Source organism: Triturus cristatus, chromosome 8 (genome assembly GCF_964204655.1).
Source record: "Triturus cristatus chromosome 8, aTriCri1.1, whole genome shotgun sequence".
NCBI classification, from domain to species: Eukaryota; Metazoa; Chordata; class Amphibia; order Caudata; family Salamandridae; genus Triturus; species Triturus cristatus.
In genome coordinates this window covers 1,327,410,499-1,327,438,460 of record NC_140591.1, presented here as the reverse complement: position 1 = coordinate 1,327,438,460, position 27,962 = coordinate 1,327,410,499, and the positions used below count along the sequence as shown (strand labels likewise).

The window sequence follows — 27,962 nt, the reverse complement described above, 5'->3', positions numbered from 1 at the left end:
CAGGTAAATCACTGACCAAAAGGAACATACCCCCCCCCCCACAATCCTCCCGATGGTGCCTATTTTAAGGAGTACTGCTCAACAGACAAGGAAACCAGTAAAGCAGCTGATTGAAAGTCAAGCAATATGCTCATGGACCACTGAGGGCCTGCAAGCAAAATCGAAGACTAGTACTCCTTAGTTTACATCAATAATCCTTTAACTTGATAATACTCCAAGAGACGTGGGCACTGGATGCACTGGACATTAAGGCATTTTGGGGATTTTGCAAACCAGCCGTAAAAACTGATCTATTAGGTCATCCCGCGAGGGGCCTTGCCATATACGTCTCAGCTAACATTAGGGCAAAAACTCAAGTGATACAAGTGGCCCACCCAAATCTGCAATCGATGAAGCTATCAGACTGCTTTCACGACAATGATTTCCCCTGTTGATAGTAAATGTCTCTATCCATCTTTCGTCTGCAAAAAAAAAAAAAAAAAAAAAAAAAAAAAAGCAACTATCGATCTCTTACTGTCGTTTATTATCAAACAAATGTGAAAACACATTAGCATTTATCCTCATCACAGGGGATTTCAATATAAATATCTTACAGGACATGGAGCCAGAACAAAAAACATCGGAAATACCAAATCAAGTCTGGCAAATCCCGCCACTACAACCTTGCGGTCCTTCTCAGAGGAGGGACCACTGGGAGTCTGGCCTGAAATGTACATCTGGAGCATCCGGGGAGGAGAACTTTAAACCGGTGAATACGTTCTGATGCTCCTCCACAGCCCACATTACACTCGGCAACGGGCCATTTAATTTTAGATTATACATTAGTTTCCTTCCTCTTTTCCAATTGGTTAGTTACTTCACGATAGGCTTACTGCTGGAAAGCGACCATCAACCCCAAAAGGCCCAGCTAAGCCTTCGTTGTAGGCTCCATGACCAAGTTTACCAAGACCCGGGATCCATCTCCACTTCCAATTAAAGGAGGCTAACCTGGTCCACAAGAACTATTGCCAGTGTTAAACCTAACTCAAGGACCCAATAGAAAAGTATACATAAGTTACCTTCTGGAGCAGTGGGCACAGTTTTCAGTCCTCCGCTTGTCAAGTAAAGATCAAGACTAAAGAAGACAAAATTCATAATGAGCCGCGCAACCTAGGAGGCCCTCAGCTGTGCCCTGTAGCTGCAAAAAGAAAACTGAATCAAGCACTTCGGCTACTTCTACATATGCCAAGTTGTACAGCACAGATGTCCACCTTAATTTGCATGAGAAACCTATATAAAAGGGCACAAGGGGAATCAGTCAAGGCAGATTCAGACCAGTATTGGCACACATTACTAGCAGCTTCAAGAACAAATGATGCCAGAGAATTCTGGAGGCTAGTCAACTATGCCTCAGGACCAAGGCATCCCACTGTATCATTGAAAATATTTGAAGAATCCTGGGTTGATTTGTAGGGAATGTTTGGGGACAGTACAATTGGGATAAAGCCTGAAAAAACACAACTAAACGCGCCGGCTAAACAACCAATGGACGCTGCCTCTCTCGACTTCGTAATAATAAAAGTAATTTCCACAAAGTGCCACTAATGGGCTCCTACAGGCCATTTTCAAAGAAAACACACAATACTGGGCAAGACACCAGTGCTACCTTTATATCTGAGCTCTCCCGCACGAGGTCATCACCAACAGCTGGCGGGAATCTGCTGTAGCCCTGATCTACAAAGCAGGACAGAAGTCACAGTCGGCCAATTACAGGTTGATTGCCTTGTTTGATGGCGAGGCAAAATACTTTGCTAAAAATCTTGCTGGCGGAGCTAAACGAGTGGGCAGAGGACAACACATTAGTCCTGGTGAACCAGACTGGGTTCATCAAAGATTCTGGAACGATCACAAACGTTATAATGCTCACTTTATTAATTGGCAAAGCAAAACACTCCCAAAACCTACATCTCTGTTTTGTGTACTTTCGTTCTGCTTTTGATGTGGTGCAGTGAAACATTGGACTTGGACGGAGGTCAGACTGATCTGGAGCCACAGTCACTAGGAAATTATTTACCTACAACAAGGCTGCATTCTTGCCCCTTCTCTCATTAATCTGTATCTGGCCGAACTGTCTGCAATTCTCAATTCCGTTAACTCGCATTCCCTAAACTGTCATACTTCAATGTTTCCCATATGTTGTACGCCACTTTTGTAGTTCTGATTAGCCAAACAAAGGTCTGTTTGCAGAGATTAATCAATGATACAGCAAAGAATGCGGCAGAGCATGGGCTGTCAACCTTGAAAAACACAAAATCAATGCTAGTCAGCACAAGAAGAAGCCTGGCTCCATCATTCCCTCCGGAAGGCTCAGCTCTGGAATTGGTCCCGGAATACAGGTACTTTGGGGTTACTGAATCCAGCAATACCCAGGCACATGAATACTTGAACCTGGCGATAATAACAGGCCTTAAACCGCCAGGCTGCTTTTAACAAAGTAATTAACTCAGTTGTTAAGAAGTCTTTCTCTCAGACAGACAAAATTCTACTGGCAAAAAGATCACTTGCTTGGATGATTATTGGTTCCTGAGGTGTACTGAAGCCACAATTGTATCTAGGCGAACTGTTTGGGCTGAGGGCAAAATTCAAGCTGTTGAGATACCAACTGAGTTGCTTTAAAAATTCCTATGTAATTCTCCTGCCTGGATGAGACTCAAACTAGACTAGAAAGAAAAAAAAAAAAAAAGGTCTACTGAAATTCCATTTTAGGTTGAAAGGAATTTGCACATGCTGCCAGGCTGTAATAACCTGTCTCCGATATGACGACCTTATACTCAGTTGAAAATACTTGAAATTCATGATATTCGTCAAAGAGAAAACTGTCCACGACAAATTAGCAGTAACAGGAGAGAGACTTTTAGGCACTATGCACCTTGTTCCCTCCCCAAGTTTTACCTTTTATGCTTCCTAGCCTAAAGTTCAAATGGTTATTTTGCACAGTTTACATTTTACTCCGTAACTAAGTCAGGGGAGGCATCAAACATACTTGAGACAACTGAGCAGTTTGGAGTGGTTCACCTGGGGTCGGTTCATGAGAGTGATTTATGTCAATCTGCCCCCCATGCGGTCATAATGGGATTCAGTTGCTCAGTACTTTGCAACCTATATACGCACCGAGCACTTTAACCAAGCAAGTAAGATTACACTTACTCAGCTAATATGCACCGATTATGTTTACATCTTGATGCACTGACACTTTCACTGGGCACATGCTTTTGCTCCTAATAAGTCAGGTCTGTGAACTGAGTCGTCTTGCATGCTGCAATTGCTTATTGCATTAAGCACTTTTGATTAAGGAGCTCTTTGAATTCATATTGTGTTCTTTGGTGCATTCGCTCATGTCAAAAACCATAATGAATGATTAATTTTATGTGGTTTTAACGTAATGCTTTTATTGTCATTGTAAGTTTTAATGAACTTAACAATAAACTATTCATTCAAGGAGTACTGCTTTCCTTTGGAGATGTTAGCTCTCATCCTTATCCAATGGATTTAGACATACACAAAGCTTCCTTTTAAATGTTTGTTGGAATGTTAAAATAATGTATTGTACTGTAAATATTTCAAAATATTAATTAAGATTTTTTCTTTGATTTGCTGTGAAAGCATGCTTGAAAATCGAAAAAGCTAATTTTAGTAGACTTATAAATGATTATTAGGCCTTTTCTTATTTGGCACACTTTAGTGTTCACTAGAATCAGGAAGCTATGAAGCACATGCATTCAAAGGGTCAGTGCAAAAAATAGCAACATTTCTAAAGCCAGAGGAGCTACATAAAGAGGTGCAAACAACCCCCATGATCTGAGTCTATTGCAAAAGTTTCTACATTTGGAATAGCCACCTCTACAACTCGCCGGTTATCGGCAGCGTCATCTGGGATGCTTTCAGGGATCTGTAGAAGAAAATTTGGAGTATCAAGGGTTAGAACATACACTGTGAAATAAGATTTCTGAAGCACAAATTAGAAAAAAAGCCAATTTTAAATCAGATTTTAAACAAAAAACAATTATACTTATGGTCATATTAAGCACAACCTGTCAGCAGGTTATAGCACTTTCTAAATAAAATTCAGGTTACATTGCCTAGGCAGATTCTGCAGTGACATCTACAACAAAGTAGAGCGTAGTTGGGCCCCTATGGTGCTATTATATCCAGGAATATCACAAAAACGGAAATCCTAGTATATTCAGTACATTTCTTTTTCCGTTTTTTCAAGAGAAGGCTAATCTATCTGCAAATTTTTAAGTGCTTACTACAACCCAAAGGGGAGTGGGGCAGGCAGAAGTGGAACCTGACCACGCCACAGGCAGAAACAGATGTAGTTAAATGGGACAACTGAAAAATAAAGTTTTCAATGGGGAGGGGTTTAGGGGGAGAAGCGTCACTAAAGAGAAAACCATTCTGAAGGCGGGCTTCTCAAGATCAGTACCACAGTCTTCTATGCATTCAACTTTGGAGCATTGCCTCATATCCGACATCCAACTTCAGAGAGGCAGGCATAGCAAATTTGTAGCGCGATTACTTAAATGAAACCCCATGCCAAGGAGAAATGAAAACAACTGGATACTTCCAACTTCTCTACTCAACAGTTAAAGTTCTGTCAACTATAATATATTTTGTTTAGAAACTTACCGCTGCTAATCGAAATAAACCAAACATTGCGCGGTCACAAGCTTTTTTTCCCACAACGTGTCTGGTGTCTACTAGGGAAGTCAATTCCCTCATTGTAAGAAATAATGCTAAACCTTATGCGACCTCTGCCTTATATAGCTTTTCCGGTCCTAATGTAAGCAAAATAACAAACCTCTTACAACCACAGCATAAAACGTCTTCAAAACAAAGTGTGGGGAATCAGTCACACCCTGCAAACATTCAGCTTCAAAGCATTTTTTCTGGGCAGAATCACTTAAAGGCTTGGTCTTACGGCTAATCCGCCATTTTGTATCTGAAAGGAATAAGTACTCTCTTCACAGGCACCTGTCTCCTATGACCTTCGCTCGTCTGTCTAAATTGGCAGCTGACTGCCTGCAATACCACTGGGGTAGCTGCTCCACCTTGTTTCACCTATTAAAGGCATTTTACACCATGAATTATGCTATTCTGACCAGGGTGCTGCAAAACAAGACCTGGGGCTTTGCTAATGAGCCAAACGGGTTTGTTCCATTGCTGGTGCATAAACCTGGTGAGAGATTCAAAGAACACAAGCCACACATTCTCGGATTCTCCTAGCTGACATACCTAAAAGACCTGCACTTGTGTCTTGCCACTGACATGATTTAGGTAAGCAGCAATTCACTTATGAAGTACACTGATCAAATTTCGTCCCTCCTGATCTTACATGGTATTAAGAAGATAGGCACTGCTCCCCTCGTATATATCTACATGTGCTACAAAGAAGATATAAATGAATAGGATTCAGAAATTGCTTTCTTATTCGTATGATCCGAATCCAAGCTCCTTTGTATTTTGAATCTTCATGCTGTTGGGATCTCTCTCTCTTTATTGCTACAGGCAAGCATCAAACGATCATAAGCAGCTGACATGGCTCACAAAGTCACCTAAATAAACAAAACTATGCTGGGTTAATTTTAAATGCCTAAATACTTATCATCAGGGCCTCCATAAGAACACATTCCGCTTATTTTATACATTCTAGTAATTTGTCACTGAATTTCATTCACAATAGGGCACAGTTAAATGTAACCGATGCCAATTTAAAATTCACAGCCACTAATGGAGTGTGTGGGGGCATCTTACTGCCCCCTTCTCCTAAAGAACAAGTTACCTACCTTCAATAATGTCCTTTCTGGTAGATTGTTTCTAATTGTTGCTTCCTCACCTTTGTACTATTTCCAGGCACCAAACTGAATCCAAAAGATTTAAACAGCATTGCTTCTGCATGCCAGTAAGAGGAGCCATGCAGCTCCACATGGACTTTCATTCTGCCCCACAGGTGAAGACAGAGTAGCATATCATCATCACCCCTGTGCATTGCCGTCTGACGCAGTCTGGATACTGTTCGCCCCTCGGACGCGGTGCCCAACCATAACACGAAGCACGAGTGTGCTCAACTCTAGTTTAGGACCTTTTAAGATGGAAAAAAGAGACCACTCATCACGGCAGTGAAGAATCTGTGGTAAGAGAGAGTATCCACCAGAAAGAGCATTACCAAAGGTAAGTAACTTGCTCTTCGGATGGATGCTTCTAACAGCAGATTCCTCGCCTTTGGAATAGACACTAAAGCAGGACCTCCTAGGATGGGTCTATGTAATGGGCTCAGATCAACAAGTTCAGCCAGGACTAAACAGCTTAAATGCCATTCTCATCTGTCCTGGCTGTCCAGGCAGTAGTGCCTCTTAAATCTGAGTAGTGATGCCCAGATTGTAGCCCGACATAAAAAAGGCACTCCGCTTGCCAATGCAGTGATAGCAGCCTTGACCCTGCTTGAATAGGCCCTTACTCCTTCTGGAGGCGGCTACTTGGCCAATGCATACCAGATCTTAACACAGAGGACTATCGACCATGACAAAGTACTTTTCTGCACTGCCCTGCCTTTCTTTGACCCAGAGAACCCCATAAAAAGCTGATCGTCCACCCAATGGCCGTTGTTGTGATTAATGTATAACCTCAAGGTTCCAGTCATTGCACTCTTATGTAGGAGGGAGAGGACTTCCTGCTTCAGCAGTGAGAAATGTTCTAACGACAATGGTCGCTGTTTGGGTGGTATGTTTGGGGGGGGGGGGGGGGGGGGTAGAGGTGAGTTCTAGACAGTAGCCCGTTTGAATTATATATCTCACCCACCTGTCTGTGGTGATGTTGGTCCAAACATGCAGGAACTGTTGTAATCTTTCCCCGACCGGAGTGGAATGGGCGGGGGGGGGGCGGTGGGAAGTCATTGGGTAGGGGTGGAGGCAGAGCGGGTGTTGTTGGTCTTGCCTCTACCTTTGTTACTGTTGCTTCTGTTGCCTCCTCTCTGGTAACCTCTGGTGAATGTAGACTGGGGGATTGTCAGAGGAGTAGCCTCTGGAGGTGCCCTTGTAAGAGGGACGACGAAAGGAACGCCTGGGAGCTTGCGATTGCAAGGCTCCCATTGATTTAGCTGTGTCTGTGTCCTTTTTCATCTTTTCAAGGGATGAATCAACATTAGGGCCAAATAAGTGTTCCTGATCGAATGGTTGGTTTAAGATGGAACTTTGTACTTCAGGTTTGAAACCTGAAATGCGTAGCCAGGCATGTCTACGCAGGAGAACACTTGTGTTGACAGCTCTGGAGGCGATATCTGCCACGTCCAGTATGCAACGAATGGAGGTGTTGGTGATAAGTTTCCCCTCTTGTATAAGGTGATTGGCTTTGTCCTTATATTTGTTGGGGAGGTGTTGCAATAGGGTTTAAAGCTGGTCGTAATGTGCCCTATCGTACCTGGCTAACAGTGCTTGAGTGTAGGCGATACGCCATATGTTACCTGCCTGTAGAAGCGTGTCTTTTGTCAGAGGCGTAGAAGAGTTTGGACTCTTTATTGGGGGGTGGAGCGTCCCCTGATGTCTGAGAGATGGCCCTCTTCCTAGCATTGGAGACTACAAGGGAGTCTAGTGGTACGGGGCCCTTAATGTAAGCAGGGTCTGCTAGGGCAGCCTTGTATTTTTTCTCGATCCTGGGGTTAACAACCCTAGCCCTGACAGGATCTTTAAATACCTCAGGTGCATGCTTGGTAACTCCTTTTAGCATGGGCAAAATAGTGTTGGACCTTTGTGGGTTATCAAAGGTGTCCATAAGGAAATAGTCTTCCACGGGGTCCGTATGCAAGTCAACCCCGTGGTATTGGGCAGCTCTGTGGAGAAGCTGATGAAAACCCATTGTGTCCTCTGGAGGGGAAGGCTTGGAGGGGTAGATGTCATCCTATAATCGTCCCAGGAGTCAGAGGAATAAGGTGGATCCCCTAGTGGCTCATCATCTGCACCCCCTGCTGTGTCATCAGAGGTGTCATCATCATCATCCATTGGTGGAGGCGATGGTGTAGGAGAATGTTGTGGTGGGGTAGGAGGTGGTGGGGGAGGTGGTGGAGAAGGGACCCTGTAGGGAGATATGGCAATGTCCCTTTTTTTAGGTTGTGGGACCGGTACAGGCGTATCCAATGGTCTCTTCTTTGTACTTAAAGTCAGCTGACCAGTTTTAGGGTCTTTTAGAAGAGTTTAGGGTCTGGTCTTCTGGTAGAGGCTGCTCTTTCGGCGCCAACCGTTTTGGTACGGAAGACTTGTGCGGCACCGACTCTGGAACGGTTTTGTGCTCCTTTGGCTTGGAACTGTGATGTTTTACAGTCTCTGTGGCCAATTGTGGAATCGGGTGTTTTTTCGGTTCGGAGGCTATTTTCGGCTCCAAAGGGTGTGAATCCGAAGCTTTAGGGATCGGCTTTTTCCTCGGCTCCAAGTGTTTTTTTTCGGAGTCGATGTGGCGGGGCCTGTAGATTTCGGTGCCGAGTGCTTGGATGTGGAGGCAGCAATCGGCACAGAGGAGGAGGGAAGTTTCTTTTTCGGTGCCGGTGACCGCTCGGTACCGATGGTAGACTGACTCAAGCCAGAGTCACCTGAAGGCTTAGTAGGCTTCTTTGCCGAGCCTGAGGGCGGGGCATGGGAAGCAGTCTCTCGGTGTTCACCTGGGCCCGAAGATGAAGGTGTGACCGAAGCCTTTTTCGATGGTGGGGGTCGACGTCTCTACTTACGACCCGCTGCCCAGGAGTGATGTCCTCGAGGTCGGAGTCATCGGCTTCGGAGGCGCTGACGGGGCCTTCTTCGATGCACTCCTGTTCAGGTACATCGACGCCCTCCTGGAAGATGTCATCGGGTATGGGTGCCGACGAGAGAGCCATTGTTCTCCTGGCTCGACTATCTCGAATGGTCTTCATCAAGCGGAAAGAGGCACAAGTCTCTGGCCTCGTGTTCCGGAGACAAGCAGAGGTTGCACACCTCATGCAGATCGGTTTGGGGAAATTTCGACCCACATTGAGGACATTTCTTGAATGGCGTCCTTTCCATGAGCCAGATACCAAGGCAGGCCCGAAGGCCTTCGTCGACGACCGGAATCGAGGACTTCGATGTTGAAGAGATGCGCGACGACTAGGGATCGCGATTGAAAACAATACCGGAGAAGGGTGAAGGATTGCGCGTCGAGAGTGGAATCGGTGACGGTTCCGAACTGGAGAGTGAGAAACACATTCGAGCCCGATGGCGGAAAAAGAAGATGGAGCCAATGCCCATGCGCACTATCATCCAAAGAAGGAGTCACCTATCTCATGACTTCCAAAGACTTTTCCAAGACAAAAACAAGTGCAAACATCCAGGCCCAACACCAGATAGCAATCTATGCTTAGTGTGTGATCTGCAGCTCATATGCCTCGAACACACTTTTTCCGCTGCCTCTCTGCCGCCGATTGTTGAGTGGCTTGATCCACCTGTTCAGTGCTATCCGTCCGAGGCAGGCCACTCGTCTTTGGTGGGTGGTGGTGCGCTTCCTGGAATCGGGAGCAGCTGGTTGCGGTCTCAGACACACTGTATGCGCCCCCCCCCCCCCCCCCCCACTGGTGTGACATTAGCCCCCAAGGTGCGGGGGAGGGACCCCCTCTGGCAATTGTGCATGGGCCCCTGTCTTTTAATTACTTTTCACTACGCCACTGGCTCCCCCGGCAGGTGAGTCAGTCCGATAATGGTTTATGCAGCGGTCACAGCCTTAAGAAAATGATGTGAACTGTGATGCTGCATGTTATGGGCTGGGCTCATGGAGCGTGAGGGCAGGGTGAAATGAATGGCATGTTAACATAATTTACAATATGGTGGGAAGAAGGCTCTCCAATGATGCCGGCTGATCAATGAGGCGCCTGTTGCAATGCAACAATGGAATCAGTGCAGCGTTGATCATGAGTGAAACACGATGAAATGAAGTTCACTGTAGAGAGATATTGACCTTTACTTTGTCTTTGCTTTGATGGACGAGGTCGCATTTGGACCAAGGAGAAAACGACCATACTTTAAACACCTGGCAGGATTTCAGAAAATGATGCCTTCCAAGATTATGCGTGCGCTGTAAATAGATTTGTTTTAAATTATATCTTTTTTCCTGGGGTTATACAAATAAAGTTACGTTTGAATAAAAGAACAGCCACATAACGCAGCAGACAGAAAGTATCTTTGTGATTCAGGCAATGCGGTGTGTGCAGCGCATTTCACACTGTTCACTCTTGGCATCGAAACATCGCAACCCAAACTAGGTCTCCTTTACCAATACCCTCTCCCACAGTCTTGCCTTTTTCTTATTCCAATACCCCCACACCTGGCCCCCCCACCCCTTCGCTCCACCTCTTCTTGCTTCACACTTTACTTCCCAATCTTGCCACTGCGGCAGAGGAAAAGCCTAACATCCGTGTCAATTTTATAGGCTTTAATCCTGTCAAAACCTGGTTATTGTCCACATTTTGGACTCGTTACTGTTGCCCTGTACCTTTATTTGGTTGCATTTTTAGTCTCCTATACCTACTCTAAACAGTCCTCACCGTGGACATCGCTCTGGCGGTTTGAGCTAAATAAGCTGAGCCACTGTAATAAAGCGGCAGGAAAGGTCTAAATTATGCAGCAGCGTGGACTAACTTATGTGGCCACAAAATGAGAATTATGTAGCATAATGCAGCACATTTTTTAAAAGTATTACTTCAATATTTTCACATCTGTACATGGTAGCACTGTCTATATAAATGCTTTGCTTCATTACTTTCAGATTAAATCCCAAATACAGCAATAAACAATGTAAAAGTGACCAGTCACTACTTGCGATGATGGGCTTTCCAATGAGCGGCAGGACGTGTCCCCACCTTTTTAGTAACTTTTGATCTGTTTGAGCTAGAATCAACATTTTTTTTTTAAATATACAGTTTATGCAGCATGTGTTGGATTATATTGCAAATTATGTGGAAAAAGACGCAGCTGTATAACCTCAATTTGAGTGGCTCTGTATACGAGTCACAGACGTACACAGCACCTGCCATCATTGGAGGACTGAAAAATGGCAAAAATTGCTGTAGTGAACTCAATATAAAACAGAAATTCTCAAAATGTCAATAAAACGTGATTGTGAGACCCATACATTTATAACTGCTTGGAATTATACAATATTCCCACCTCAGAATTTTATGCATACGCTATAGTTTTTGTTGCACAGTTACGTCGGCAGTAAAAACGAGTCCATACAAGATCCATGGAAAAATGAATTTTCGTCCTGTCGACATAACGGTTTGTTTTTCTATCCCTACATGATTTGCCACTTGGCGTTTTTCCTGTGTGCCCGTGTTTGTGCCTTCTTTATGCAAGTGCCCATTTTGAAATATCTAAGCATCATCCCTTAGACCCTTGGAATGCTCAGCTTCTGAAAGAAACAAACTGATAGAACAAGTTGCTGCAACGTTAAAACTGTATATTCCACCTGGCTTCCACCAACTCCCATGTCAGCATCCGGCAACAGAATTACACGATTTTACTCGGATTTTAAAGAAAAGAGTGACTACTTTGCAAATCTCAGTGAGAGAAACTTGCACATCTATTGCTGAGCTCCACCTCCGTTAGGGAAGCTTACTCTGCTGGTGCCATTACTATACCAGTACTTTGCACAAGAGAACCCTGTACTGCTACTGCCAGTGCTGCATATACTTCTAGTGTGAGAGAAAATGTGGAGATCTAGCAGTGAATGCACAATAATATAATCACACCACACCTGCCCAGCAGTGTAAAAGGAGAGATTGAGTTAATTGCCCATTACTTCCTCTTGTGTATTGTTTAGCTGTGGATAATGCCTCAGTGAATCACAGCACCTCTGCTATGTAATTTTTGCCCCACAAACAGTTCATAAGCTCTGCCAAGAAGTGCAGTTATTTCCATCCACAACTTATCAGAGCACCACATGTGAGTATCTTTGAAACTAGAAATCTATGAGTTGGCAGTAGGATGGGGAACACCCTTCTGTCCTACAGGTTCATATTGTAACACACACAGTCTGTGCCAAAGACTCATCAAGAAATGTAGTCAATTACTAGTCTGCACTCTGCCTTTAGGTACTATTTCTCTACATTTGAAAATCTGACGCATGCAAACTGGATGATAATTGGGTGCTGTGCACAATGATGCATCTGCACGCATGCTGTACAACCAGCCTGTACAACAGTTGCATTTAAGGGTGCATGACCGTGCACTGCATAATTGGACTTGCACTGGAAATATATATGGGACAGTATGTTGCAATGATTGCAGTGCAGGTTCTCTCCATGCAGACCTACATTAGTGAGTTATGGAGTATGGCAAGCAATAATCTTAAAAAGATTTTTGAAATATTTCCACACTCCTGATTCAGAGGGCAGACCTCAGAAATCAGACAAAGGCCTCTATCCTCCTTCGGAGCAAGTAAATAGCAAGAGTAACAGTCCGTCCCTAATTCCAGTGCCAGAATCTTTTCTATGGTTCCTTTGGTCAAAAGAGCCTGCACCTCTTGAAGCTAGACAGGTGCTCCTCTGAAAGACACTGATGTGAGCAGAAAATATGGCAAGGATTGAAAGGGCATGGCCCCATTTATTAATCATAAGGAACCACCTAACAGAAGCTATATTTTGTTTCCTTAGTGGAAATATCTGGCCCTACCTCCCACAGGGTGGACATGTGCTGTTAAGGACAAACGAAATTGGGTGGTATGAGGGCGGGAACTGGGAAGTTCACTACGCCTGGTTGCCTAGATGTGGTTTACTTGACCTTCACTCTTGACTTCAAAAGAGCTGGGGCCCCTGTTGCGAAAGCAGTAGACTTTCAGGCTGCCAGGGCGGCAAATGTCTGGAACAGCCTCCAAAAGAGCAAAACTGTTGAGTAATGCTGCACAGCGCTAAAATGAATTAAGGATCAAACACTGGCCTAGCTTTCTTAGCAGCACCAATGTGACATCAGCTTTGGCACCAAACAGGTGAGATCAATAGAATGGCATAGCCATCAGGCTTGCACATCTCCAGAAAAGCCTGTGGATCGGATTCATGCATGATGCTGAACCATCACGCTAGTACCGACTGCTCAGCCGAAACAGTAAGTAGTGTCGAGTCAGAATGAATGATGCATTTGGCCATATCCTAATAATCTGGAGGGTTTGACCTAGGCTGGCTCAAAATTCCTCAGGGGTGCAGGCAAGATCTCACAAACCAAGTCCCATACAGAGCGAGAATATCTCCCCAGCAAACAGCTGGCATTAACTGACCAGTGGGCTAGTCTGGCCGATGAAACCACCCGTTTCCTGAATGCTTCAAAGCTCTACGACTCTTTGGTGTTGGGGAGGGGTGGGTGCTGGAATGGTTGGGGGGGGGGGGGAGGGTCATAGGAAATGAATTGAGGTTCACCTTGATGGTGGAGGCCTGAACCATCAGACTGTCTGGTGTAGGTTGTTGCCTCAAGAAGTCAAGATCATATGGTGACTGTTTGTGGCGTCTGGTTACCTGCCTGCTCACTGGTAGGCAAGACCATAACTTAGACCAGGTGACCATTAGAGTGCCAGTAAGGGCTTCATGAATGGCAGTAAGGGCTCAGAGGAAGCATGCCCTAGTTGCAAAACTTCCTTTGGCAAATTGTTCTAACTTCCAAGGAAGACAGCAGTAAATATAATACCGCTGCTGCTTGTCTTATGGTCACAGCGAATTAAGCACTTTCTTTTGTTCAAAGTCCAGGCTGAGAATACAATTCAATGTCTGGAAGAAGAGTTCAGCTCACAGGCCTCATTAAAATCCATGTACAGACAATCATCCTCATAGTAAGGGGGAGAATAAATCCCCATTATTTCCACCGTCATTGATGAAAGTTAGAACTAAAAGTTGTTGAAGCACTGGGGTGCAGCTCAGAGGTAAATACATGGTTCTGTTGGAGTTGAATTCAACTGAGTCTGGGTGCATCAGTACCGATTCATGACAAAACGTCAGTCTGTGTCGAGAACAAATTTGGCTTGCAGTGAGACAGAACTATTGGGACAAGACTGGCGTCAACTTTAATGGGACCAGTGTGGATTTTGGTGCCAGATTGGAAGTTTGTTCTGACATCAGAGCGGAACACGAGACCGGTTCAGCAGGCACAGTGGGAACAGAGGGTGGACGCGGCAGTGGAAACTCAAATGGAGGACTTTGTGAATGCCAGAGTCCTGAAGGCACACAAGAGGGAACCAAAAAGATCCAAAACATGGCCTTCTTAAAGCACTTAATCCATTGTGATGTCACAGATGGACCCAGAAATGTCAAAGATGAATACAGCAGATTGACTAAAAAAAAAACAATACAGCACAGTTGTTCAAAATACAAAAAATCTTGAGTCAAATGCATTTTTCAGTGTTCACCAAGTAAGTTCAGTATTTGACCTATCTTATTCTACATCTCCAATAAGCATGAGCTGGTATACAGAAGACCTGGAAACTATTCATCCCACTAAAGATAGCATCAAGTTACATGATACATCACAATGCCAAAGAAATGTTTGTAAATTAGTTCAATATTAAAAATATTTATTTATTATACGACTTATCAGCCAAAGTATTCTCTACCTATGAGAGCTTGTTCTCTGGACATGTCCTCTCATTTGAGGGATACCAGTAAAACCAAATTAAAATGTCAAACATCTTGAAAAATCATTCTTTTGAGCACATCAGTGAATTTAGTAGTAATGGCCCCAAAAAAGAAAATTGGTGAAATCTTAAAGAAAAAACAGTTTTAACAAGGCAGACTCATTTAAAAAATCACATTTAAAAACAAGGTGCCTTCACAGGCACAGGCTTGTCTTGCCTACTGAACAGTACTCCAGACATTATTGTTCTTACTAAGAAAACCATTCCAAAAAAAGCCACGTTATAGTACCACAGACATTAATTGAATAAAAGGAAACATTTCTAACCATCTGTAACACAAGTTCTGGATTTCGATCCTCATTTTCTGTAGCTGCTTTAGTGATTGCCCTTACTGTCGACTCTTTCAAATCATTTGAGAGATCGCTTCGTAGCGGCTGCTCCAAGTATTCTGGCTCGCCTCCTTTCACTGTAACAAACATGGAAATAAATGTTATGCGTACCGGAAAATATACAAAAAAACTTAGCCTTATCAAGAACTAATGTTTTTAATTTTTTAATCTATGTACATATCACTCATCTAATTTTCATTTTAAGTGATATATTTTTTCCAAGTGTTTCAAGAGCTGATTGCGAGGATTGAGGTTTCATACTAATGTTAGTGTGCATTTGTTTTGTTCTGGTCTTGATAACGACATCAAACTATTGTAAATTTATTAACTCACTTGATGCTTATTAAAGACATTTACAGAAATGCTGTAATGAATATAAAATTAATGTAAGTAAAGTTTCTTCTCAGTTGATAGGCTGTGTTTATATTGCGCCTTCAGTATGTGTTTTAATTGCACAGTAAATTCATATAAAATTGTAATGGAAAATATCCACTATAGAAAATCTGTTGAAAGGTATGAAGGATAGGATTGTATTTTTGATGAGACCCTTCTGGTGTGAGCCACCAATCATAACATGGCAGAGCATGAGCTTATCATCAAGTTGGGAAGTTTCAAAAGGGACAGGAGCCTTGTAACCACACACCAAGCAATGCAAGCATCTCCACAATTATCAAACAGTGCACAAATACAGCTCCACTTTCTCTAGAGCATAGCATCAGAGGCCATTTTACAGCTGTTGGCTGTGACATTTACTATTAGTTCTCTGAAATGGAACATACTAATGAACAGAATATACCACCAATTTCACACTCGCTGGCAACATTAGATGTACTGTACGCAGAGGTTTACAGCAGTAAATGTGGCTAACTTTCAAGCTGACCTTCAATTTATAATCCTTACTACTTGTCAAATTCACTGCTTATGTAATCTAAAACTATTTGTTCATATAATATACACAAAGTGTCACTCTTTACATTGACATATGAGTAACATACAGCAAGTACCAATGGCTAGCACTGGATAATAACCATACATAAATCACAGGAGAAGGCCAGCACAAATAGGGAGAGGCACAAATCAAGTGTTTGTATTTCTCATTTAGACTTTTTCCTTTTCCCTATTCACACTACATTTTCAAATCCAACTCGTTTAGCATCAAAACCCGGAGAATTGTGGCTTTTATTTTTCACTAGTGCTTATCTCGTACACCTTTTGTAAATTCAGTTTTGAAAGTATCAGAGAACACTTTCTGAAGATTATATTATTTCTGATGCTCAAATATTTAAGGTGTATCAACAAAAGGTAAATATTAATTATAAATATTAGGAACAGTAGAGTACTAGTTACAGCATTTCAAAAAACAGTTTTGGATCAATAACTGAGATTTTCAACTGTATGTTAACAATGAGGGTTTGATCAGCAAACTAAAATGGAAAAACGTCACTTTGCTTAGGAACAGATTAGATTACAATGGGCCGGGCATCAAAACTAACAGCATACCTGTACAACTGTATTTGTGTAAATTAAAAAGGTACTGTCATAAGTTCCATGCAGGCCCATTGTCGTTTTCCCTATGTTAGCATGAACTCATTGCAGACTATTGTCTGCTTTGCGCATGTTGCTCTACAGACATTTTGCTTTGTGCCCCACTGTACTTTCACACAGAACACACTGTTTTTGCGTTCTGTTCTTGCCTGGCATTTAGTCTGAACATGTAGACAAGTTTGAACAACAATGCCCCTTGTTATTCTGTTCTGGCCAGGCCCTAGCACCGAGACAAAACACGCAAATGCAGCTGTTTGGGAACACGTAGTTTTGTCATATAGGTATGCACAGATAGGTGACACATACTTGGAGAGGTACCTTTCCAGGGAAAAGATTGCGACAGCACCTGAGATGTAGAACGTTCATTTGTGTATGCTAAGATACGGGGTCTGCTGCTAACACCTAGAGATCTTCTGATATATAATAATTTTGCTTCTGTAGGCTACACTGTCGTATATAATGACAGTTCCATTTATGATTTATGGACTACTTGCAATGCTAACCATATTTGCGTTAGGCATTTTCCTACTTATTGTGGCACGTATACTGCATACTAGAGAACGATACTTAAACATTTTAAACTTCCCTCGTGTCTGTCATAACTTATTGTGGACGCGTACGAGTAAGAGAGCGAAAGGGTGTGTCCTGTAACCACGATTCCTGAAAGGGTAAAGAGAGTTGTGTTCTGGGGTGTCTAATCACTTGTTGCTTTGTGAGTGAGTAGGCGGGCTTATGTGTACTCAAGTGGTATGATGACTCAGTCCCTGCCTACTAAGGTCCTATAATCCCAAGCATAGTTCAGGGACTCCGCAGAATCCCTGCAACAATCACAGCACGTCAACACCGGAATGGAACCCGGCACCAGAGACGGTGGAGTACCGGAGGCAAGTTCAAGGGACTCAGACAAATCTCTGGGGCACAAATGGTGAACAGAGGGAGCCAGAAAGGAGCAGCATGGCCTCCTTAAAGGTCTTGACTTGCTGCAATTGTGGTCACGTGGGTCAGGAGTGAGAACGACTGGCACCTTAATGCCCTTACAACTTATCTTTTGATAGAGCTTGGAAGGATGGGATCTAGTCCCACTTGGTTTTTCATTTACTCTTTGATTTTGACTTCAACTTATCTCATGATTTCCACAGTAACAAGGGTTGGTCGTGGGACTGGCCTCAACTTGGAGCGTGAGTGGGACTTGTACGAGGGTCATGATTCTCTTTGATACTCGCTTCACGATCCTGGATCGCTTTTAGGTGAATGAGGGTACACTCATCACACAACTTGGAATCATTGTCTCAAGCTCAGACACCAAAGGTACACAGCATTCGGGTCCTTAACCTCTGGTCAGGGCATGGTTTAATCCTGCAGTTTTAAGTGAGGACATAATTCCCTTGCCCACTGGATTTGAATTTGGAAGAGCATTGGAAACAGTTGAAAATTGGAGCAAAGCTCCAGATCCACGTTTGAAGGCATGGAAAGGAAGGAACGGACATTGGTGTGCAGGAGTCTGGCTTATATGCAGCTCCACTCAATCACTTCTGGGGCGGAACAAAGTCGATGTGGAGCCGCATGGCACTACCTAGCAGTGCGTGGGAGCAATGCTGTGAACATTTCCTAATCCAACCTGGCACCTGGAGATATTTAAAATGTGATGAATCTGAGGTTCATAGTACTCATCATAAAAATATATTTAAGCTGAGTATAGCTAATTAATTTTTCACTGCTGATACTCATTAACCAGTGTACTACATTGTGAGATGCTGATTAGAATAGTGATAAGCTAAACTTTGTTTAGTTGTATTTAGTTAAGCAGTTCAAGTTATTTCTCACAGCTTACACCTTCACTATACAACAGGGTTGATGCAGGGTGAAAATCTAAATATACTTACAGTTTTGGATAATATATAGATACACTGAGCCCACAAAAATGTGAGGAAAATGTCATTTGAATCAATTGTAATTCAACCTAAGTACATTAGTTTCCTCGCCTAAAACACAGTGAGTGAGATTCAAATGTTACTTAAAAAAATTATATCCTCAAGTATTGAAGTGGTAAACAGACCTGCACAGTACTCTCCAAATTCACAACACTTGTAGCATTCTTGCACTGGATGATTTCATACCACCAAATAACAAAAGAAAGCACTCAAACATCAAATCCTAGACTATTTACGTAACACAAAGGGTCATCTAGCTTTGATATGGAACAGCAGCCGCGATGAGTTGACTATGCTGTTTCTTTAAGGAATTTCACCTAAAGTGGCTATTCGAGTGCTAGCAACTATCACAAGCTACATAATACTAGTTGAAGTGTACACTATTTACACAGACAAAAAGATATCATGATTAGAATCACATAATTGCTAACTCCTATTTTCATTGGATTGTTAAATGAATTAGAACCCGCCCCCAAAACTAAAGAAGCGATATGTGAGATTTTGAAAAATGTGTTGGCATAGATAGCGCTGTTCATTTTCTTTTATTTGCCAAAGCAGAACTATTCACTAACGCAAGTAACTTATAAAGTGAATGATGCCTTTAGATTTGTGGATTATTTTTTCCTAAACCTAATAAAACAATCAATTTAAGATTGGACTTTTAATTCCCTTTAACACCGATTATCTGCTTTTGATTTAAAAAACAACTACAAACAAACTTGGGGAGGGGGGACAAAACAGACAGTGAATATAGAAGAGAAAGCCATGAACTGAGCAGCAATAAATCAGGATATGTATTTCATTTTCAAACGTACTTTGATTTTTAATTTTCTATAGTGCTTGAATGCCCTGAGGCGTCTTGGCACTGCTTATACCATAGAAACAATATTGGATGGTGATTTCCTGCAACTATTTATCAAAGAGCCAGGTTTTCAATGATTTCCTAAAGAAGATCAAGTTAGGGCTATTTTTTAAGTGTAGACGGAGCATGTTTCAGAGTTTTGCAGTTCCTACTATGAAGCTCCTCCCCCCAAGTGTGGTCTCTTAGTTCTGGGGACCATCAGAAGCCTGTCCGCACAAGATCGAAGATTTCTAACTGGAGTATACCAGTCAAATTGATTTATTAGGTAATATGGACCAACCTTGTGCAATGCCTTGTGCACCAAAAGCGGTTCATATCAGCCCGATCTTGAGCCCTGCCGCGATACTGCATATGCTTCCCGGCAATTTCCTTCAGACTGTGAATCTTGGCATTCTCTCATTTTCCTATACGGATCCACCTAAATTCTATTCCCAGAGAACACACCGTCTATTTGGTTGTATAATTGCCACACACTTGCCTCCTTAGTTTCTTCAACTCCCCTGTTGGACATTACTTACTGTTTTAAGTGATCAACAGGCATCAGTCTTAGGCATACATGCTTATGTCCTGATGATGATCCCGGTATTTTGTAAGGGATTGAAACGTCGACTTTTTGACACCTTGACACTATCATGTGAATTACTTAATTAATTGTGCTATAGTGTTGGTCTTCATTTTTGCTTGACAATTTATCGACTGTTTTTCAAGCACTTAGAAATAAGATAGATTTTAATTCCTCAGAAGCCATAATCAGAGAAATTTCTGAGCTATGTGCTTCGTGAAACCCAAATTGAGTCGAATCCAGTATTTCATTGGCTTTTATAAAAGTAGCTAATTGAACATTTAATGCTTTTTCTAAAACCTTGGCTGGAAATGGCAGCCTAGGAATAGGTCTATAGCTGCTAGGTTCCTGCGGCTCCAGATTTGATTTTTTTTTTAGTAAAAGTAGTAGAGAGGCCAGCTTCCAATTGTCTGGAAAATTACCTGTTTTAATGATTTCATTAGATACATTTGTTAGATGCTCACTCATAATTCCTGGTGCAAGATGCACTATTCTGGGCGGACAAGGGTCTAAAGGGGAGCCTGATTTAGTTGTTGATACCAGCTTATGTACCTGTTCTGTACCCAGAGGAGAAAAGGTCTCCAAACCTTTGTCATAAGGGACTTTCAAGAGTTGTTTGGTCAATGCGTTGTTAAGACTATTGTTGGTGAATGAATTAAACACATCTTCCACTTTTCCCTGGAAGAACTTAGCTAAGACATTACAGAAATTCTGACCACCGTTATTGCTTATAGGTTCCGGTAACCATTTTACTTTGCATTATAGGTCTTTATTGAAATGTTTGGACTGTGAAATCTTGTTGGGATTTTTTTTCTCCCTCTTCTATGACTCATTTTTTTATAATCAATGATGGCTTGTGAGGAGATATTCCCATCTTGTGAGTCATACTTGGATCTCCCTTGTCGTTCTTTCCTTCTGCAAAGCTCTTTTGCAGTCTAAACTTGTCTGAGAATCAAAGTTAAGTGTTTTTTTTTCGCCGATAGAAGATCAGGTTTGTGGGAGCTAAGGAATCAATCGTTGACTTAATCCAAGAAGACTATGTAGAAACTTCTAGCTCTACATCCTAGTTAAAACTCGCTTTAGATTTTGCTAAACATGATTCAAACAGGACAGAGTCACTATTCTTCCGGGTGCAGCCTTCGGAAGCAGAGGAAAGTTTTATTGGTCTTTCTTGGCATTGCAGCATACTAAAAGTGAAAGTTACTGCTTTTGTGATTTGGCCAAAGTAATGGTAATTTTTCTATTACCTCTATTATGGGATTGTTTGTAAATATTACCGACTAAGGTGTGGCCAGCTATGTGAGTAGGGTGCTCCACCAGTTGTTTTAACTCAAAGTTGGCCATAAAGTTTAATGTAATAGAAAAAGTAATGTTTTGCTTCAAAGTGGTTTTAGTACGCAAAAGATTAGCTTGCACTGTTTTCGAGTAAAGATCCATTCTTGGAGCAGGTATGATCATATACCGTTTTCAAATCCATGTCCAAGGTGTTTATTCACAGATAGAAGGAAGAGCATAAATGTTAACGTTAAGTTTTAATCTGAATGCCAACTATCGCTAGAAGTGGAGGAGAAAAAAAAAGATGCTACTACCCATACCCCATCATTCCTTCTTCAATAAGGCTATATGAGATCATATTTACATACATATGCATCAAAGTCAGAAGTAGACTGTCACCCCCCACTCACACACAAACCTGCAGTGACAGAAGGTGCAGGATGCTGGGATGGCTGTGAGGCCACCATTCTTTCCTGTGCCTTTCGGAGCTGATCAGCATTCCATTCTTCAATTTCTCGCTCAAAGCACCGGTTGTCTTCTTTCACATAGTCCCTTAAATCAGGAGGCAAGGTATCCATTCCGTTAAGCACCTGACCGGTTTCCTTGTCAAATTCGTCTGCAATAGCATATAATTCATACATTTCATAGAGCAATGAAAACATACAAAATGAGGGTTGGGGGAAGTGGGGGCAGACAGATACAGCCCAAAAATGCAAGTCAAAGGTTCCACAACCTTTGTGATGACTATGTTAGTACTCTTTATCAGAGCTAAATTCCTGATTTTTCATTTCCACATTAACAGCTTAAATTTACAAAACATCTTATACAGTAGATAAATTCAAGGTTAAAACACTGACTTTGCATAACACGTTTTTCTAATAGTGAATGCTAAACTTAAGTCGCCTCCCTATTAAGTCAATGACTTAACTCCTTCTCATTTTTGCAATATACTTTACAACAGGATTGAAGTTGAAACCCACTTCTGCAAGAATAGGTGAATGATGAAAGGTGCCTAAAGGAGGATTTTTGCTTACAGAAAGAGAGCTTAAAAAGAAGTGCAAACCATACAGTAAATTATCTTATTGTTAAACACTAAAAATATGCCTTGGTCTTTTAAGCTTTCATTGTATGTTATGCCATCCAGTTCCTTATGTTTCAAACCTTCTCTGAATAATCTCAAGTTTTGTTGTATTTTTTACATTGTGGCAAACACACCCAACCAATATTGCAAATTATGTCTTACCAATTCACTAGAAAGTTAATGTTTTACTTCTCGCACACAACAGCTACATGTTGTCATTGACTGCTTAGAATACCTTGCGCTAAATATCAGTGTTTCTGAAATACGGTTTAAGACTAATGTACAGTGTCAGAGTCACAAAAACCTATATTTAAAATTGGGTTTAATACCAAGATTTACAGTGTCCCTGAATCACGAAAAACAAAGTTAGAAATCTACTACCAAAGTGCTATGTTTGGGGCAGACTTTCGCAAAGTTTAGATGATCAAGAAACATTCTCAAGAATAGTCCTGAAAATGTATGATAATTATACATTTTCAACCCGTTATTTATTCAGGTTGACTTTCTACTTTGTTGAATAGCTGCATGATTAGGTCATATGCATTTACACATTTAATTTCAATCCTTTTCCCCCTTTCAAATCTGAAAAAATATTTTACCCTAAGGAGAAGCCACTTCCTCAACACATTCATGAAACTTATTGGTACTAGATTTAAAATGAGTTAAATCAACCCCTTTTAAATGCAACCTTAAGGGTGTTTTTCAATAGTGTAGACTGCCATGCAAGATTTTTGTTTAGCACAGTAAAAAACCTACTAGTTTGCAGGAGTGTCATGCATTCCGAATGGCCATCCACAGTACCCTACATTCCTCCTTTTTCAGCCCCAAGCCAAAACATAGGACTTTGTAAAATCCTACAGGGTGGTAAATACCTGGGATCTAAAATTGTACTGACTCTGATCCTGTAACTCAGGATTCAGGGAAAAAGAAAAGAAAAATAAAATCACAAGTTTTCTTTTAAGCATGCCTAACTGCACACTGCCGTTTCAGAATTAAGCACTAAAGATTGGGAATATCAGCAGCTAATACTCAATTTAATGGCGCTTAGTTTATTGGACATACAAGGATAGAAGGGTGGTTCTGGGATGTCAGCATTTTAACCATTATGTGCAGTTCACAAAGACATTTTATTTCAGCTGTTATCTCACTACATCATATTGTCAACAAATCACCACTTTGCGGTCCAGTATTACATTTAGATCTTTTACACAATTATTAGAATGGATCAGTCCAATGCCCTTGGCTTACTTCTATTCCAGATCAAAGTAAAATCTCACAATTTGAATAAGGCCACCTTGATAATCACTATAAATCATCTTAAATTGTTTTGGACCTCTAAAACTTTTTACTTGCAGCCACAATACTATTACGACAGCAACATTTTCAACGGCGCACATTTTCCTTGTTTGACAGCATTTCGAAATATATAAATATAAGAGCATCATAACTTTATTATAACTCTCCTCTTATTCCAAAGTTCCACCTTTTCTTTATATCCGAGATTCCAGCCAGCCAAATTCTTTAGCTGCACTTTGAACTTGGATGGAGTTTCTTGTGCAATCAAAATATTTTTTTTTTTTGCATGAATTAAACATCAGGAATCAGTAATATGTAAAGAATAACACCGACCTACACTAAATTCAACTATGCTGCCTAACAGTGGTTTTATTCATGGACACCCATGCACTCATTTTTATCTTTACTTCTTAATAATTTCATAAGAGTTTTGCACCATGCCTACAGCCGAAGTTCCAATTTGGCAATATACTCAAGTGATATTCGACTTGCACCGACCCAGCGCTCTCGAGCGGCCCGATGAAAAAGCAAACTACATCTCCCATTACGCTCTTTTACACTGCGCCACATAACCCACGGCACATCAAACACGGTGTCCCGGGTTAACTTAGAATGGTGGCTCACCCAAAATGCCATCATGACACGGAAGCAGCATTCCACGTCCCTTACAAGCAAGGCAACACCGAATAGACGAAAGACCTGTGATACCAGTTACTATAAACATTGAGGAAACTATTTTGTGTACAAGGATTGAAATTTCCCTTTGAACTTCGGGCCAAATGTTTTGTTAGCTGCAGATAGTCAATGTGGTTACTGATACACCTTCTTTTTCCCCTAAGGTGCACTCGTAGATCAATCAATATGGAGCCTCCTCGGTAAGCCTTTTGTCACCACTACCTTTTGTTGCACATTTAAGGTAGGTATCGAGAATATCACTGCATAATATAAATAACAGGCACACACACCCCGTTTTTAGATTCACAGCAAAGTCACGGGTTCTCTGCACAATTGAAACCATTACAATATCTGGCATTACATATGTGGGGATACACCTTCGTGTTATAATTGTCAAGGATGGTTACAACTATGTTGATCTGCTTTAGTTTACAGTCTCATGTACAAATGCAAGCGATTATGATGTTGAAGTTATGATATGTCCCCATGTTACTAATGTGGTATGCTCTAACTACATAGCAATGAGCTCATTCTGTGATTTTAAGCAGTATGCCATTTTCACTAGTTATGTTTTCATTTTGTGCTCACTTGTATGTTTTCATTTTGCTAATGTGGGAATAACTACTAATTTCCCTTTACTAATAAGATCAAGTGGTGCTCCTATACATATGTATTTTTACTACAACTTTCTCCCTAGAATCTCCAGACGACAATAATATATACTGCTATGATGATGACCTCTGGTAAATTTGAACCCACATGTTGAGGTCGAAATGTGTCTGTAAGTGCAGACATGAAAGAGGTGAAAAGGCCTTTTCTCATTTAAACAAAGACACTCAAAAGCCTTTTGGAAAGGACATTGGCACAAGGGAGGTTGGACCTTAATGAACCTTTTACACTACTCATCATAAACCTTTGGGATCTTCATGAACTATTATTGGAGCAGACCCCGATATCACCCAAGTGGGGTGGCTCCTGAGATTTTCTTTGTTAGTTGGCTCTCGACCCAAGTTGGTTACCTCGGTTTTCCTTAATTTGTGTCTTCACATGTTTTTGTGATTCCGGATTGATGTGTGTTTGTCAAATTGATTCATACATGTTCTTCTGTTTACTCTTAATTTGAAAACAATGTATGTACCATTAGGTATTTTGTGTATACTAATTTGTGTATTGAAGCTATAAAGTATCTATTAATTCAGATCTACACATAGGATTAATTTGCTGTTCTGTGTAAGTTCAAGTATAAAGACTGGTAGCCAGTGGGGGCATTTTCTGTTCTCTATTTGTGTACTTGATCCTTCCCCCAGCAGGCTTGAAGGATGAAACTCCAGTGTCTCTGAAACAGTGTCAGGGCAAGAGCCCAAATAAAAAGGCACCTAGGCTGGAGCTACTGGAATTGTCAAAACGACAGGATTCGGCTCACCCTTGGAAGTGAACCAGAGGATACTGGATATGCCCTGAAGATATTCAGCATGGCATTCCTAAAGTCCTTGACCTTTAAGAGGTCAGCAGATTCAATAAGAAATTCCGGTTTAATTGTTTTCAGCACTGAAATTGGCTCAGACCATGAGGAAGAATTTTGCGTAGCGAAGCATATTTGAAACTCCAAAAAGTCCAAGGAAAGGGACCATTTCCTCGAGGAAGAAGGTTCTTCATCCTACAGTGTGTTTTGTGAGATGCCATTTTGGCAGATTGTTCCTTGTCACGGGACATACCTGAAGGAGAAGGGGAATGCTGAGGAACAGCCCGGAAGACCTTTCCCACTAATAGTTTGGCTTCCTGCTCTCTGATGGCCTTTGGGTGCATCAATAAAGAGGGTTTGCAGGGGGAGCAGTCATGTTCACAGTACAGGCCCAAATGCATAGGTCATGTGGACATGTTAAGGAAATCTTCTTGTGGCATGTGTAACAGGGAGTTAATGTTACTGGAAGTTATATACGTTACTTTGAAGTTGTTTGATCATGTGAAGGGGCAACAGTTTTCTGAATAACTTCATTAAAATTCATTAAAATTGCTAATGTAAGCAAAATGAAACACGAGCTATTAATCTTCTTTTGACTTCGCAGAGACACTTCAAAGCGCCTAGGGCGCCCACTCAGAGTGCTGACGGTATTTGTCTTTTCCTTGTAGGACGACGTTTTTGCTGCATATTCAATACACCTCGCTTGATCAGGAGGTGGCCCTCACTAGCACCTAACCTATTTAATTTGTTTAATGTCAGAAACTTGGATTATCACGGAGTAAGGCCGGCACATATTGATTTGTATTAAGGTATTGAGTGGAGCAGTGGGCGGGAGGAGAGGGTCTCAAATAAAAAGTCCACCTCTAGAGGTTCAGTGTGGAGATTCACCATGTGGAAGGAGGCAGCCCTACTAGTAAGGCTGATGGAAGTCAGGCTGAGGGTACTTGCGTGGCCGAGAAGACAGTGGTGGAATGGCTCCTGTTCCAAGACAGTCGAGGCATGGTGGAAAGATGCAGCCGAGAGACAGAAGTAGTCCCCGAAACGAGAGGCCCCATGAGGGGCCTTGGTCAACCTGAAAGTTGCTAGAGTGAAGCCACAGTCGTCAACCTGAGACCAAGGGAGATGCAGTGGATTAGAATACCGAAAGAAGGAAGGAACCCATGTAAACTGAAAGGAGCACTGCAACAGTGTCGAACCAGAGCATGGGAACACACGTCCAAATCAGACGGCGAAAAACATGAAATCTGAAAATGAAGTTGGCGCCCATGTGAATTACCAAAAAGAGGAGGAATCACTCTGGACTCGAAAGACTTTGAATAAAAACAACTTGCACACATCCGGGCCCAACACTAGATGGCAGGTGTATGCACAGCATGTGTATCTACAGCCGCACATGCCTCGAACCTAAGCTTTTTAACAACCAGTGTACTTTCTGTGTAAGGGCATGTTGAAAGAATATGTACATCTTGAGACTACACCAAAAAGAGATTTACTGATTATCCTTCAATCATAGAGAAAACAACGAGAATGACTTTACTGTACCTTGTATTAAGTGCTGCTCTTTAGCATTAATGTACATTAAACAGTAGGCACTGGCATTTCTGTAGCCACCAAAAGAGTCTCGTTCCAACTCTTCCCAAGAAGATTTTGTGACAGAAATATCATTGTATTTCATCCACCGGTCTTGCCGTCGATCAAAAATATATGCCCAGTAGTGCCCTGCATTTGCTTGGCCTTCATGAACAAGAACAGCATGTAACTGATATGGAACCTGCAAAAAGGAAACATGAAAAGCATCACTGTAATTGTTAAACATCTAGTCTTGCTACTGGGCCACTGTAATTCAAAGGTAAATATATTAAGCATAATGCAAAAATACACAACAAAAAGCAATGCAAAGTCATCATAGCTTTTATAAAGAATTGTCTTAGTGTTCTCCTAGAACAAATTGTCCACTGTACTCGGTTTACCAGAAATGTTTAATATGCAGATGCAAATACTCTTGCTTTCAAAAGCTGGCATCATTTTAATACTTGGTTAGAATGCCCCTTTTTAAAACTACTCTCTAAAATACAATACCCCCTAGATGCTGGTTATTTTTAGTCAGCACTTAAAACACCATTACACACAAGAGGTACAAGAGGGAGGTCCAGTCCCCAAGATACACAACTTCTATAGCAGCAAGGCATTTTTGGTTGGGTGAATGCTGGAAAGAAACAGTATATGAGAGAACATTTC

The 27,962-nt window shown here is 41.7% G+C and overlaps 1 protein-coding gene across 3 annotated transcripts in view; it reads right to left on the bottom strand.

Annotated features, from left to right (window-relative positions):
- The window catches only part of USP25 (ubiquitin specific peptidase 25), a 439,609-nt gene that overhangs the window by 121,564 nt on the left and 290,083 nt on the right, over positions 1 to 27,962 (bottom strand). For 2 of the 3 annotated variants that reach the window (XM_085623051.1, XM_085623052.1), the window contains exons 16-19: positions 27,267 to 27,495; positions 21,629 to 21,826; positions 14,973 to 15,112; positions 3,878 to 3,928 (exon numbers count right to left, since the gene is read on the bottom strand). In XM_085623051.1, the coding sequence (XP_085479177.1) occupies positions 3,878 to 3,928; positions 14,973 to 15,112; positions 21,629 to 21,826; positions 27,267 to 27,495 (618 nt within the window). The remainder of the gene's footprint in view (positions 1 to 3,877; positions 3,929 to 14,972; positions 15,113 to 21,628; positions 21,827 to 27,266; positions 27,496 to 27,962) is intronic. The other variant, XM_085623053.1, reaches the window with a different exon arrangement.